Here is a 16,054-nt window from a genome sequence, read left to right on the forward strand (position 1 = left end):
CAAAGTGTTGGAGTGATTTGAATATTGGACCTGGAAGGCCCAGGTTCAAATCTTCACTCAGCCATGAAGCTCACTGGATCAATCTTAGGCTGGTCACTTTTTCTCAGCCTAGCCTACATTATCACATGGTTGTTGCAGGACAAAATTGAGGAGAACCAGTCAGGCACCCTGAGCTGTTTGGAGCCCAAACAGAAATGTAGAGGAAGAAGGCTTCTGCACAACACCCACTCTATTCCTACAGAATCCAGGCTCAACCCTTTTTCACTTACTTGTAGAAACATAGAATCATAGCATTGGAAGGGTCCAGACAGGCCATCTAGTCCAACCTCCTTTTCCATACAGGAACAGTCTAAAGCATCCCTGACAAGTATTTGTCCAACCACTGCTTGAAGACTACCAGAGAAGATGAGCTTACCCCCTCTTTAGGCAGCCGATTCCACGGCTGAACTTCTCTCACTGTAAAGACATTTCTTCTTAATCTTCAATCAATATCTTTCCACCCATAATTTATACCCATTATTGCAAGTCTTATCTTCTGCCACCAACAGGAACAGCCTTCTGCCTTCCTCTCAGTGACAGCCTTTCAAATAGACCAATAATGCCCTCCTCTCCATCCTCATCTTTTCCAGACTTATTTCCAAAGAGCTCCCCATTCCTCCTTTTGGGGGGGGATTAGATGATTTTTCTGGCTGGGGTACATTAAATATCTTCACCTGTTTCAAAGACCAAATATAATTTGATCTCAATGCTAAATGTTTGCATAATTTCTATAGCGTACATGCAGAAAACTTGCAGGACTTTGGTTCTAACCTGCAACAAATTTGCAGGTTCCAATCTTAGCATTAAATGTCCCCTTGAAAAGTCCTACATAAGAACCAAGGACTCTTTTAGTAAGAATTGTTTGTGTAATTTAGTAAGAATTGTTTTAGTAAGAATATATGTGGCAGTAAAGTTTGGTCTACAGATGGATACTGAAATCCAGGTGTGCATTTCTACACTATCACCACCACTCCCAGTCTCACAGGAGATGGGTGGATATGTTATTTACCAATTGATCTTAGGTGCACAGATGGTTTTAGTTCCAGTCCAGAGATCAGCAACCACGGCAGCAGATGCACAAATAAAAGATCAGAAAACTCTACACACATACACACAGAGATATAACTCCTCTGCCCCACAACAGCTGATGGTTACACTTGAGGTGATCATCCACTTTGAATGAAGAGACTCAGCTTCTTGTAGATCCCCTACAGCAGGGCCATAACCCATTTCCTCATGAATGGTTTAATATTTTAAAAGATAATATACTCATCTGCAACAACACAGTCCATACATTTCAATGCCTTCCACTCACCATTCTCATCATATACCTACCAAGTTTTTCCTTGACTATTTTGATTTTGTTGACATAAGATACAGAAATAGTTTTTTTAAACGTCCCCCTTTTTTTTCAAACCTAACAGGTGCATATTTCAAGATGTAGTTTACTGCTTCTTTTCTAGCAGCCCTAATGAGATAACCACCATGTGTAATTGCTTCATATCTGATTGCTCCTAGATTTTTAAAGGTGATCAATGACACGAATCTCATTAAAAGTCAAGACGTGTTCACAGTCTTGAGGTACATCTCCTACAATAGCTATGGCAAAACTATGGCATGGGACTGGGTACGGCTCAACTGGGAATCTTTAGTCAGCAGGTATGTTAACTAAGCATGGCTGCCATTCATGCAAAGCCTCTTGATATGTTTAATTTCTTATCTCAGCTGAATGTTGGGACTTCTTTGTACTTTCAGCAACTTGCTCAATATTGAAGTGTTTCATTTCCTTCTTGAGAAAACAAGCAAACCCTAAGACTCATGTCGTTCACATAATTGTTGTGCACCGCCCAGAGCCCCTCGGGGATGGGGCAGTCTATACATTTAAATAATAAATTAAATAAATAAATAATAAATCTAGGAACAATGTGTATCTAGCCAACCCAAGACATTTTATCATATGAGCCAACAGGTGATTCTTGCAATGACAGAGACATTCCATACCTAAAGAGCAAAAAGCACATATCTGAACTTGAGGTTTGATGGAAGGTCATGGGTCCTTTTAGGAAAGAGTATGGAGCTTCAAAGACCTGGTCACATGTTCCCTGTCCAAGTCCTATTAGGAAAAAGGTATGGAGTGGTTGTTGTGGGCTTTCTGGGCTGTGTGGCCATGGTCCAGACCACGGCCAAACCGCCCAGAAAGCCCACAACAACCAGTTGAGTCCAGCTGTGAAAGCCTTTGACAAAGGTATGGAGGTTCAGAAAACAGGTCACATATTCCCCTCCAGGTTCTGGAGTAAACAGATGAGTTGCCATTTGTTTACCTGGCTGTGCTTCCAGATTTCAGATTCTCAGGTACTCCCATTATGGAGGAGCTGTGTTAAAACAACAATTAAGCATCTCAGCATGACAATTTTACAGATTATGACTAACTGTTGGCATCCAACACCTTTGAAAGGCCACGTTCTCTAAAGTGCTGACTGGAGTGCAGGAAAGGAATAGAGTCTGAACAATACTGTTTCGTACCCTTTTTAAAGTAAATTTTCCCAAGACAGTTAAATGAGGAAGCATCGAAAACTATTATTTCATGATCTGTGGATATTCCTCTGAAATGTTAGAAATATTAAAACTGTGATGCTGCAATTACAGAATGGAGTAATCTCCGTATAGATCTCTCTGAGCTTTGGAGATGGCTAGGCAACAAAGATAAGTAAATAAATAAAAGTAGCAGAATATTCTAAAACTCAGAGCATTGCAATGATCCATTATCTCTGTTGTATTCGAATAATCAGTTAATAATGCTTGATGTGGGATGTCTGTGATACTGTTTCATTCTTGGTATTTTTTTTTAATTAGATACACTCTCAATGACAGAAATCTTGGTCGTCTCGTATCCAGAATAACTGAATCTTTCAACACAGAGCTCCAGCTTTGGCAGGTAGGCATGGATGTGTTTCAGCTGCTGAGCTGTAAGCCTGTTTGGACCGGAAAGATTCTACATGATGAGTAAACTTACGTTCATCAGCTTGAGTTATGCAAAACTGGGGGATGTACCAGCCAGCTTTTTTTGCTCAATGTCAGCCAGCTTGGCTTTTATCCAGGAAAGTCTCATGGTCTCCAGCATAGCCTAATTGATGGTTAATAGGAACCCCCCCTCCTTGACCAATACCTCATTGGCTCCAACCCTGAATAAATACCAAGCTCATATTTAGTGAGTGTAGAGACAAGGTCACAATAAAGGTTGTGCAGGGAAAACACGTATACTGGCATGCAGCTGATTTGAAACTAATGAACAGATTTGCTGTGTGCATTCATTCCCACACAATTATTCAACATCTTGTGTCAGATACCCTCTGGCTACGACTGCTTCTTGAAGTGGTGCAGTATCTTTGCAAGCACCCATAGAAGCAGTGGGAGGCTGCTAAACAGTTTACAGCTGATCGAATTGTGGTAAGAGAATGTCTAGACCAGAAGACAAGAAACAAAAGAATATAGCCATGTCCAGCGAATGGGCAAGATGCAATAATATCCCTTTTGGTACTTTTTGTTTGTCTCCTATTTTCACATTTGCTAGCTGCCTCAATGACTTTCAAGTGACTCTGTTCAGCAGTGGCGAAACCAAGCCTAAATGGCACCCGGGGGCATGACTGGCTCCCCCCCCCCACCGTCGCCCCCTGGCTCCCCATGCGCCCTCCTGCGCCCCACTTATAGGAGCCAGCAGGGAGGCTGGAGGAGGGTGGGGCTCAGGGAGCAGCTCGGATGGGTGCTGCGGTGGCAGGCTGGCTTTTGGGCCACTTGCAGCGAGCCCTGATCCTCCCTGCAGGCCGGCTCCTGCCCTCCCCAAGGATTTGTGTTTTCAAGAGCTACAGTGTTGTAATACAGTTTTGTTCAGAAGATGTGGCCATGTGGCAGTTAGCATGCCAGACTAGTGATCCAGATGAAAATTACCATTTGATCATGAAGTTTACTTGATTTCTATGGATGTGGAAAGGTATAATTCTTCACAGCACTGTACTGTTTATGACCTTGGGCAGCCATCCTCTCTCAATCCAACATACATCATAGAATTATTGTGGGAGGACAAGGGAAAACAGTGCTATGTATTGTGATTTGGCTACCCTGAAATAGAACAGATAGGATAGGATGTGGTATGAGAGTACTGGACTCCTTGTGGTATGAGAGTAAAGGGATGCTGATAGGACATGATGGTTCTCCCTTTCCCACCCCTCAAGCATCAGTAGCTGTTCTCCAGTGGAGTGGAGTGGTTAAGAGTGGTGGACTCTAATCTGGTTTATTTGGTTTATTTCCCCACTCCTACACATGAAGCCTGCTGGGTGACCTTGGGCTGATCACAATTCTCTCAGAACTCTCAGTCCCACCTACCTCACAAGGTGTCTGTTGTGGAGAGAGGAAGGGAAAAGGAGTTTGTAAGCTGCTTTGAAACTCCTTACATGAAAGAAATGCGGGGAATACATAAACAGCATTCCTGGTGTTTGTTGGACAGAGTTAGGTCATGAGTTGTAGAAGGTTGTGGGTTACAAAAAAGCATATATAGATCTCTAATTCCTCACAGTGCCTGGGCAAGATGCTTCTGTGTGTGTGAAGGGTGGAAGAAGAAAAATACAGCAACACTCAGTTGGGACTTACAGGGAGCCTTTGCTTAAATACAAATCGTAAGGAAATATTGTGGCCCTCCAGTCCTGTAATCCCGGAAATAAACAGAACTGTTATTAGTCTCAAACAAATTCCATTACATTAATGTCTAATTTCCTTTTCTTAAGATGGAATCTTTCTTTGAGAAATATCCTAATGCTGGAGCTGGAACAGCATCCAGAAAGCAGGCTCTGGAAACACTGAAGAGCAACATTGAATGGCTAAAGAATTACAGAGAAGAGATAGCTGCCTGGCTGACCAGTTAAGGGTGAACATGCCTCACATAAAGATCCTCACATTTACTGATTTGACATAAACTCTTCAAGATCTTATGTTCAAAGCACAACAAATGGGAACTTTTTCCTTTTTTCTTGGGAGTCATGATACAGTGGCTGCCATGCACAAAGAATACAGTAGACACTCGGTTTGCAAATGTTAATTTATTTAAAAGTCTTCTCCAGCTAGTTGGGTGACAACTCTAGATCTTGAACACCTTGTTGCTGATTGTTTTAGTGGGATTACTTGCATCTCTAAAATGGTCATAATGTGTTTCTACTTTTAAAATCAGGATTCTCTGTGTGTATTGACTTATTTTTATTTGCATTTACCACACGCAAATGTTGAAATCAGTCCCCTTTAACTGTTTGAAACCCCTGCATGTGTTCCATATACCCAGGGTGCCTTTCCAATGTAACTTAGAATCCATTCCAGAGGAAGAATTTTGCCTTTGATTCCATTAAAGAAAATGTCGAAATGTTTTTCTCAGGTTGATGTAATGAAATCACAGCCTAAGCAATTCAGATTAAACAATCCTTACGAATCACGTTCTCTACCATGCGCACAAATGTATGTGCAAAATATATGGCAATGGGGCAGAGGCGTACCTCCCATTGGGCAAAGTGGGCAGCTGCCCTGGGCGCCACCTTGTGGTGGGCGACAAAATTGCAGGTTTGTGAGGGATTTTGTATTTTCAGTGTTTTTCCGTTTTTGGCCTGCAGGGGGCGCAGATTTTAGGCTAGCAGCACCAAAATTTCAGGGATTTTTTGGGAGACTCTCCTGATGATGTCACCCAGGTTTGGTGAGGTTTGGTTTAGGGAGTCCAAAGTTATGGACTCCCAAAGGGAGTGCCCCCATCCCCCATTGTTTCCAATGGGAGCTAATAGGAGATGGGGGCTACACCTTTGAGGGTCCATAACTTTGGACCCCCTGAACCAAACTTCACCAAATCTGGGTGGTATCATCAGTAGGGTCTCATGAAGACACTCTGAAATTTGGTGCTGCTATCTTAATAATTGCACCCCTGACAACAGGCACCCCCTAAATTTCCCCAGATTCTCTTTTTAAATTCACTCCCTTCCCACCAATGCTTGTTTTCTTTCTTTCTTTTATTCTCTCAGTGCCTAATAAAGGTTGTTGTTGTTGTTGTTGTTGTTGTTAAATCTACCCCCTTCGGCATGGATTTCAAGGGAGAATCTGAGGTCCCCAGTTTAAACACCATTTAAAATGATGCTGTTTGGGGGTGGATTCCAGCATCACTTGTTTAAACCAGGGAGCCCAGATTCTCCTTTTAAATCCACCTTAAAGGGAGAGTCTGCCCCCCCCCCCCAGTTTAAATAACATTGAAAGTGATGCTGTTTCCCCCAATTGGGGGGACTGGATACAACACCATAAAATGTTTTCATAGCAGTAATAAAACATTTTGAAAGCATTTTGAAAATGTTTTCCAAATATTATTTCGGCTGTGTGGCATGGCCCATTGCTATGTTCAGATTTGTGAGATGGGGGATGTTCTATAATGTGATGGTGACTTTGAAACGACCTGGTGGAAAAAATTATTGTTTGGTCATGGTGGGGGCCACCCGTGGGGGGGGGCATCAAACTCAGGTTTTGCCCAGGGCTCAAGTTTGCCTAGGTACGCCCCTGCAATGGGGTCCGAAGTTCAGTTAATGGAAGACACTTTTGTCAACAGACCAGAATTTTTTTTCTTCTCCCTCTTCCTGAGCTCCCCAAAATGGAGCTCAGGAAAAACATTTCAGGGGGTTCGGGGGGCTGAAGTGCGAGAGCAGAGGCAGAAAAAGAAAAATGAACTGATGTAAGTCTGTATACAACCCATTATTTCCAATCTGAGTTTCATTTCCAGACATTTTCAATCTTTCATAAAGCTGGCACATTGCTGAAAAACAACTGCAGAGCCTATTCTTTCTGTGTGTGTTCCCGTAAAAAAAAAAACGTGGACAAGCCTTATGTTTTGCATTTTAAAAATCCCATGTTTAATTCACAAGGATAACTCCCCTCTAAATTTTGCATCAGCAGGATAGAACTTCCCTATCCCTACCCACTTCATGAAATGCCACACCTTGGGGGTGGGGCGGGGGGGGGCAGGGAACCTTGAGGAATGTCATGGGGGTGCACCAGTAGGAAGGGAGAATTGGTAGAAATTGCTAGCATAGGGCGCAACAATCTAGTCTTAAGAGGGGCAATTTAGACAGTGATGTATACTTCGGTGACTGTCTGCCTTCGGGGGGCCATTTCAAACCTCAAAGTCCAACCCAGATGTCATTACTGCAGGTAACTGGTCAGGAACAATCTCTGTCCTGGGCCCTGTAAAGCTGCTGACAGTCCATAGATAATAACCAATGATCCAGCTCAGTTTTGTATCTTTCTATGACCTATTTATTTATTTAGACTTAATAAACTGCCCACCCCTGAAGGGCTCTGCAGTGTACAGCACATGTTAAAACGTATAACTAAGACAATTTACAAAATACAATTTACAATTTAAAAGCCAATATTACAGAATAACATATAAATATAAGAAATCAGATGGCAAAGATAGTATTTCATTACGTCTCACGAGGGCGGTCAAGATAGTAATCAGTAGAAGCATAGCGGATGGCATCTTTCCGCAGCTATCCCCCCCTCCACCACCAAAATGCTTCATCTTTCCCTTGAAGGACAGCATGGGGCAGGGAGATAACAGTGTGCACAAAAAAGATCCCCCAAGGATGCACATGTTTCCCTACTTCAAGTGCAGGTAATTGGGACTAACGTGTGTGTGTGTGTGTGTGTGTGTGTGTGTGTGTGTAATGTATATATATATAATGATTCCAAGCACGAAAAAGAGAAGCATGTACTGTATGTCCTTTCTACTATTGTGAAAATATCAACCAAACCAACCTTCCTGTGGCACATGATTCCACATTAGGTTTACAGATGCTCACCCCATTAATTGTGATGATTATAGAAAGAACTTTCACACCTTTCCCAGCAGCTGACAGAAACTTCTGCCAGGGACATGGAGACTCTCAGTTCGACAGCAACAATGCACACAGTAAGCAGTTCTCAACATTGCATTTCAGGGCCTTCAGCTGCCTGGGGCAGCTACCCTGTGGTGAGCATAGCGTGTGCCTCGCTCTAAGCTTGAAACCAGGGTGCTGAAGTGATCCTTTATCATTCATTAAATCCCTGGGGGGAGGGGGTGCTGCACTTTCTAATTTTAAACACTGATTAGAGGGACTCATTTAAGTTCTATACTTGCAGAAAATGCACAGTGATATTGCTTAACATGCCCATTCTGGAACCAGTGGTTAAGAGCAATGGATTCCAATCTGGAGAACAAGGTTTGTTTCCCTGCTCCTACACTTGAAGCTTACTGGGTCACCTTGGGCTAGTCACAATTCTCTCAGAATTCTCTCAGCCCTAGCTATCTCACATGCAGACCAGGTGCTCAGGAACAGCAGCAGCAGCAGGCCATTGCTTTCACATCCTGCTTGTGAGCTCCCAAAGGCACCTGGTGGGCCACTGCGAGTAGCAGAATGCTGGACTAGATGGACTCTGGTCTGATCCAGCAGGCTAGTTCTTATGTTCTTATATAAGGTGTTGTCTGATGTGGGGATAGGAAGGGAAGGAATTTATAAGCGCCTTTGAGACTCCTTACAGCGGAGGAAGTGGGATATAAACCCAAGCTCTTCTTCTGTGTTTCCTTACTCAAACACAGGCAATTTGAATTGAATACTGTTGCCAGGCTCTGAATTGGGGTTGGGTGGGGAGAGAAAGCACATCTGTGATTGTTTAGTGAGCTTCTGGGTACAGTTAAAAATAGTTTTTTACCTGTAGAACTCTCCACAGTCTGGACTTGATGGCTTGTGTTCAGGAATACATTGCTTTGGTATTTAGAAATGGTCTGGGATGATTGCGTGCTAATTTGAAGAAAAAAAAACCCTAAAAGGACTGTAAATTGCTTCACATTTTTTTTTAACTTCCCAGGGGATGTGAACAGGATTTATTCTGTCCAAAATCTCTCCGCTTCAGCATTTAGTGTGGGTCATAAACAGCCAGACTCCACCTTCCATCCAATGTGGCATGCTACCCCTTATTTATAAGAATGTGAGGGAATTTTTTCCCAAATACAAATGGTTTTAAATGCTGGTGTCCCAATTTCTGCTGAATGAAGAAAACGAAAGTAAAAGCACAAATTCAGTCGTTAAAGGAAGGCAGAAATTAACCAATCCAGGCGCAGCCTGCGTTAGTTTCTCTTTGACCCTTTGGTGTATCAAGAGCAGCCTCTAGTGGCAAACAGTAGTCATTGCACCCAATAAAGTTAACATGACTTATGTTGCTTGTCATTTATTCTTAAGACACCAATCACATTTTTCACATTACTGCCTTATTTATGGTGGATCCATTCCTTCATCCTTGCCAGGACTGCAGATGATGCTGATTTTAGCAAGTCAAGGTCTTTTTTTTACTTAGGATGCTCATGTGGCTCTGAAGATTGTAAAACATCCAGTGTTTGTTAGTCACATAAAGCTTCAGGTGTTGGTATTTATTTCCAAAGATCTCAGCGCACATAGATGTAACTCTGGTGACAGAGCAAGAGAGAAGCACATTTTTTCCTGATATCTCCCAGCAACCCTCTGGTTTCCTAAAGTGGTTACACATATTAAGTAAACAATGTAGGTCCCAAATAGAAATCATTTTATTTGTTTAAAACATTTTAAAGCCATCTTTCAACCCAATCAGGGTTCCCAATGTAGTAACTCTTTATTAGGGGCCAACACAAATATCACAAAAATGTGAGCGTATGCTTTAAAATTCCCCAGGACTTCTTTCAAGGCTGGATGCAAAGTACAAAATTAGTGGGGTGAGAAGTCTGAAATCTGTTGTTGTCTTACAATGGAGACCAGAAGGTGCTGGATGATTTCAAGATGTATCAATATTTGCTGCAATTGAGAAGTTGAAAATTGAGTCCCCATGCGTCCCTACGAAGTCCCTATGAAAATGTTAAAAATCAGAAGTTCACCTAAACCCTCCCCCAGTAGCACCCTATTTAATTTTAATGCAAGAACAGAAACAAAATGGTCACTCTTATTAAAATGGTACACATCTAGTTTCACAAGCTTCTACTATGCACACTCTAAATTTCCCTATCAACCAAGAGTAGACCTTATTTTGATAAAATACTTGCTGTCCTTTTAGGGGATATGTTGAGAGCCCCTTTTAAAAATTCTCTGCAGGCTGCCACATGCACTAGAGCTCCTCAGATACTGGACTCACACTCTGTGCTCTGGAATGTGCACATGGAAGGCCCAACAGACATTGATTCTGGGCCTCGACAGAAAACATTATGAACATTTAAATGAATGGGCACAGAAAGGCAGCAGGCATGAGTGCCTACCCGTGATTGTGAGTTTGTAAGCTCTGAGTCTATGCACATGGCAAGTGTGTGCACAAAGGGCTTCCTCCCATGATCACAAACTTTGAAAGTTGTGTTCCTGCTGACATGTTCAGAGCTAAGTGTGCAGGTAGATTTTGGGCTCATGAACCATTGATTCATCATAGGTGAGGTTAGCATGTTCATGCCCACTTCCCCTCCACTTTTGATTTCAAAGTATGTCCTGTTGTGCACAGTGTGCATGCACAGGAATATAACATAGTGCCCAGCTTCTCTTCCAACTCCATGAAACTGTCATTCTATTGCCAAACGCATTTAAAGTTCAGCCTTTTTTAAAACAACAACAACAACAACAACAAGGATACTGTGTGGCATGTATGCAAGAGTGTCTTTGAGTATCAAATATTAAAGGACACATGACTGGCATAGGCCATACCCCACAATCCAAAAGCCAAAGGCTATTTGGTTTTCATTAACAAACCCACAAGAAACTGCAGACTTCCTGTCTCCACAGGCAGAGTACATTGCTACACAAAGCTACCATATTTTTTCTGCTCAGTCCTTCTGTGGATAGTGACCATGTTACATAAATAAGAGTTTTGATGAAGAGGTATGGAGGAATCCATGTTCAGCCATTTTGATCTCTGGAACCTTCTGCTAGAAATGTCAAAGTTCTACAGCCCCAAGGAAATGCATAAACAGTTAAACATCTCCTTTTACCCACACCTTTCCTAAACCCCTTTAGTTTTAGATGCCAACAGTATGTTGCTTCAGTTTCCAGAATTACCTGTTGCTGAGTTTCTTGGGTTCTGATGAGAACTTTTTCTTGAAAGCTAGGCTTATTATAAATGAAGACAACTCCCTCACCAAATATGTTGAGCTACTATGGCTGGTAGGCACCATCATTTCAAACTATCATCGATCCCAAGAGACAGCAATGCCTGTGAAAGATCAAAAGATATTTCAAGTCATAGAGAGCCAGCATGCGATTAAGAGTGGCAGACTATAATCTGGAGAACCAGGTTCAATTCCCCATTCCTCCCCACTCCACAGTTATCTCAGAACTCTTTCAACCCACATGCAGGCAAGCCATGGCAAACCATCTCCAAATGTCTCTTGCCTTGAAAACCCTATGGGGTCACCATAAGTCAGATATGACTCCACGGGACACACACATTTCAAGTCATGCAAACATAGAACTGGAACCAAATTCATTCATCAAACAAGCAACATGAAGGAGAAACTACAGGTATACATCATACGAGACTAAGGCTGTTTCCACATGGGCCAAAAAAGCTGGTAAAAGGACAGTAAAAACAGCATTATAGGCGGGGAGTTTGCATGGTCATCGCTGCAGAAACAGTGCTGCAGTGATGTGGCAATGCTCCAGCAGGCCCACAATGGTTTATTCAAAAGTCTTTTCAACAATGGCGCTCCGCAATCGGCGAAGTGCCTGCCAGGAATTGGTGCCACAGAGCCGGCCCCCCCAATGGCGGCCCACACTGGCCAATCCGGGCGCCAAACACCCATGACATCTACTCTGGGGAAAAAAGAACGCTGTTTGCAAAGCGCAGCTGTGCAAAACGCCAGGTTCAGCCGATGTCTATGGAGCGCCTGCCCATGCAAACGCTCCATTGCTGCAGCGTTGCCAATAACACCAGTGGCACAATAACACCAGTGGCACAACAGTGCTATTGGCTGTGTAGAAATGGCCTAAGATAAGTTTCATAATTTCATGTTTATGGATCAGAAGAGAGCAAATGACTAAAGAAAAGATACAACCTCAGCCATTTCTCTCTGAAATAATTAGATATAGTGGGGGGAAATGGCCAAACAATATAGAAAGGGAAGCTATCAACAAAAATGAAAACTGTCCACATTTTTTGACTAGCTGTTACCAGCCAAAGTGCACTCTTACTAGCTCTTACAAATTCCAATGGCATATTCATTGCAATAGCAATGATTATCCAGTTTCTCCCAGGGCACTTTCACACATGCAGAATAATGCAATTTCAATCCACTTTCAATGTACTTTAAAAATTGTTTGCAAAAGGCGTTTGCTATTTCACACAGGAAAATCCAGCTGCAAAGTGCACTGAAAGTGCATTGAAAGTGCATTATTCTGCATGTGCAAAAGTGCCCAAAGATCTCATTTTTTACAAAGGGATTGGAGAACGATCAAGCTGCATTCAGGAAATTAAAGAATTGATGTAGGTAGCCATCCTAAAGGTGTCTACTCAGAAGTCCTAAGCTGTTCAATGGAATGTCCTCCCAGGAAAGTACTCTTAGGACTGTAGCCATAGCAATGTCCATCTATGAAGACAGAACAGTTGGTGAGCATGGGTAGTTTAGCAGATTTCTCACCGTGCCTACTGACAAGCCATCTTGTAATGACTATGCACAACTTTTTGAATTGAAAGCATTCTTGTAAGAGGATTGCTTAAAATACCACATTGTATTAGCTTGTCTATGAACAGATCTCCTCATAGTTTAACCTTAAAAAAGTAATGACTGCAGAAATGGAAGAGAAGTTGGATTGGGACCATAACACTGGAGAATTACCCTACATGCACACAGTGTTTCTGCTATTAGCACAGTGAGAAAGGGGACACAAATGCAGCCACACAAGGCAGAAAGGTTGCCACTGACATATTTTGGTGGCCATCATCTCCTCTGCTCCCCCTCCCAGCCAACTCTGCCTCTTTTAAAGGTGCCCAACCTTGCCCAAGAAGGATATGTCTTTTCCTAAGATAGTAAAAATATTTTTAATGTGAGGCAAAATACACCATCAATTGGGGCATTTGTTTTCTTAATTTTAAGCAGTGGGTGGTAAATCCGAAAAAGTCCTTGAGCTTATACTGGCCCACTGCAATTGTTGACTATTTCTTTGAACAGCTGACCTATCAAAAACAGATTTTGAAGATCCCCCTCAGTTTCAAAAGCCACTTGCCTTGAGGCCTATTTGCAGATCTGAGGAACTGCTATTTGAGGGGGGAAAAACAAGTCTAAAGCTCCCTTGGGTTCATGGAAGTAATTTCATGTTTCTTTGGACTCTGGCCACCAGAGACAAATTCTTGCTTTAAAAGAAGAAGTTCTGCTGAGGTCAGTGGAAATTAACCAGCCAAGTAGTGCTGGATCCAATTCATATTTGGAGAATCAGAGGTTTCACCAGCTCATAAAACAAAGCATGAGCCAATAGCTCAGTCACATCTATCAGACATCAGTTCTGCTGTGACCTCACTAGAGGGAGCAATTTATTTTGAAATATTAGTCAATATTAGCTCAGCGCTTAGCCAAAACTCTTGTGAGTCAAAACTCCAAAGACATTTATGAAGCAAACATGCAGCTTTGGGACCCAGGCGGGGGGAGGGGGGGAGATCAATATAGCAGTAAATGAAAACATCATATTCATTGAAAAGCATCTGGAGATCTCCAAAACTCACACCAAAAGCTTGCATTTGTTGGACTTTGGATTCACTTAGACTTCCCTGGAAAGATTGCTGCCATTAATGTTTTCCTTAAAAGTTCTTGCTCCAGGGCTTTGTCAGGTTTAAGAAAGTAATTCTGACTGAGAGTACATTTTAAGCTTCATTTTGAGAGATCTGCCTTTTAAAACTCTGGTTTGGAAATCAAAATAAATGCCAAAATACCGACTCTTACTCACTAACAATGGGAATGAGAGTATGTCAACATTGACTCTATAGCCTCTATTCAAATGTTAGGCATTTATGACTACTGTAAACATCCATTTGGGACAGCCTCTTAAGAGGCAAGGCCGTTGTTGAGGTAATATGTTGGTTTTATTGTTCAAAACCCTAAATGACTGCTTGTTTTGAGGCAACATTTTCAAGGCTGAAAGTCCTGCGCTACAATTCAGGTAAGACAACATTTTGGGCTTAAAGGTAATTGAGTCCAGACAAAGCTCATAGAGGCTTAATTGTTTCAACCCAGAGTTTTCAGTTTAAGCAGGCTCTACATTGAGCTGCTACATGCAAAAAAAATTTCAAAGTCCCCCAGCCATGAATCAAATGCAGATATTTGCAATTTTTTAAAATTTAGTTTTCTTCTCTAAAGTATTGGTATCAGCAATGTGTCCATGCCTTGCACTGTCAAACTGAAAAGTGCCTGCCTGCCACACATAAAGGCTTCTGTGTGACCACGTCTCTTCTGTGTGACCACGTAAGGCCGACAAGAAGCCAGTGGATCGTATCCCACACACCTTCTGCTAATGGATGACTGGCTCAAGAGAATTTCTATAGCATGATATCCACAAAGCTCTCCCTGTATGAGGAATAGTTGTAATATTTTCATTGGGTCATCTTAAAGCAGAGGCAAACCCTCCTCAACCCATTGGTTTCAACAGAATTAGAAGGGTGTAACTCTGCTTAGAGTAGTGCTGTAGGTCTGTAATCCTAAACATACTTACCAGTGAATCAGCCCCATTAAATTCAGTGGGATTTATGTCCTGCAAATACATTCTTAGAGTTGCATGGTTAGGTTTTGCCTAGGTGACAAACTAAGCTCCAGCCCACATGAAACAAGCTCTAGATAGTGGTCACTTGACAAACAAACCGTGTAGATTGTGCTGTATGTTGCAAACAACATATACATAAGTACCAACTACACAGCCCTAATGCAAATTTGTATTATTTTCAAATGCATTACGCAACTTGAAAATTACATCAGAAGACATTTACAAAAATAAAAGAGCAGGCCTGAATAAATGTGTGCGTGATCCCTTTCATGCTTTTAGAACACAAGGGAACGCATTCCTGCCGCCCCTTGGCTAAGACTGCTCTCGACAGCCTGTGTATACTGCACATTTGATTTTTCTTCTATTCATGCTGTATAATTCTCATGTTGCTTGCAATGCACATACATATGAATGTACGATTTACATGGCACATGTATCCGGTTACTGATCCCTGGTTTCATTTGTACAGTCAACACACGTTTGCTCTTTCTTTTTTATGAGAATTTTTATTTATTTTACACATCTAAATAGCACATACGTAGAAAGACAAAGAAAAGATCCCGATCTAGTCCTCCCTCCCACCATAATAATAATACTTAGTGAAAAGAAAAGAAAAAAGTGCATACACAACACCTACACAAATATATGGTGACTTCTACACATTGGCACTTTCTATTAAACAGATGCATGCATGTACATTAAGGATATATGTTTGTTTGCTGTAACATGGATAAGTTAGTGATGACAAGTATTCAGTTCTAAGTTTGGGGAAAATGAAAGATGTATGTAGGTTGTTGAAAATCAGAAGAGCTGATACCTTTTTAAAATGTCCTCGTGAAAGCCTCCAAGCTGCAAAGAGTTAAACCCCAACCTGAATTTCTCTGCAAACATCTAGGATTACACATAAAATCTTTTAAACACTTGAGCTTACCCGTGAGGCCTGAGCAGCTCAAAATCTTTGGCCTTGGGGGGGATTTCACAATAGGCCACCCACTAGGAAAGTTGAAGTTGGCACCTATGCCAATGTGGTCCATTCTTAAGAAGCTCTTCCAAATATTGAAATGGACTCTCCTATTAAAAACAGAAACATTCATGAAAAGGACCGATCTGATCGACACCATCTAGAAAAGGGCTAAAGTGTAAATAGCACAAGGCATTACATTCTTTAAAAAGTTGGATATCAGACTCCTGTGTTTATTTTGTTCAACTGGCCAACT

General features: G+C 41.9%; 1 protein-coding gene and 1 long non-coding RNA gene across 3 annotated transcripts in view; one reads left to right on the forward strand and one right to left on the reverse strand.

The window, feature by feature from the left end:
• Positions 1–5,446, forward strand: part of LOC125440344 (glutamyl aminopeptidase) — a 49,147-nt gene extending 43,701 nt beyond the window's left edge. The window contains exons 18-20 of the mRNA XM_048510121.1: positions 1,558–1,698; positions 2,893–2,974; positions 4,818–5,446. Coding sequence (XP_048366078.1) covers positions 1,558–1,698; positions 2,893–2,974; positions 4,818–4,955 — 361 coding nt within the window. The 3' untranslated portion in view covers positions 4,956–5,446. The remainder of the gene's footprint in view (positions 1–1,557; positions 1,699–2,892; positions 2,975–4,817) is intronic.
• Positions 5,447–8,536: 3,090 nt separating this feature from the next.
• LOC125440108 overlaps positions 8,537–16,054 on the reverse strand; it is a 28,603-nt gene continuing 21,085 nt past the window's right edge. Inside the window, exons 2-4 of one of the 2 annotated variants that reach the window (XR_007245636.1) lie at positions 15,769–15,908; positions 11,151–11,304; positions 8,537–9,550 (exon numbers count right to left, since the gene is read on the reverse strand). This is a non-coding gene — a long non-coding RNA (uncharacterized LOC125440108). Of the gene's footprint in view, positions 9,912–11,150; positions 11,305–15,768; positions 15,909–16,054 lie in introns of both variants that reach the window. The other variant, XR_007245637.1, reaches the window with a different exon arrangement.

This window comes from Sphaerodactylus townsendi, linkage group LG10, assembly GCF_021028975.2.
Source record: "Sphaerodactylus townsendi isolate TG3544 linkage group LG10, MPM_Stown_v2.3, whole genome shotgun sequence".
NCBI classification, from domain to species: domain Eukaryota; kingdom Metazoa; phylum Chordata; class Lepidosauria; order Squamata; family Sphaerodactylidae; genus Sphaerodactylus; species Sphaerodactylus townsendi.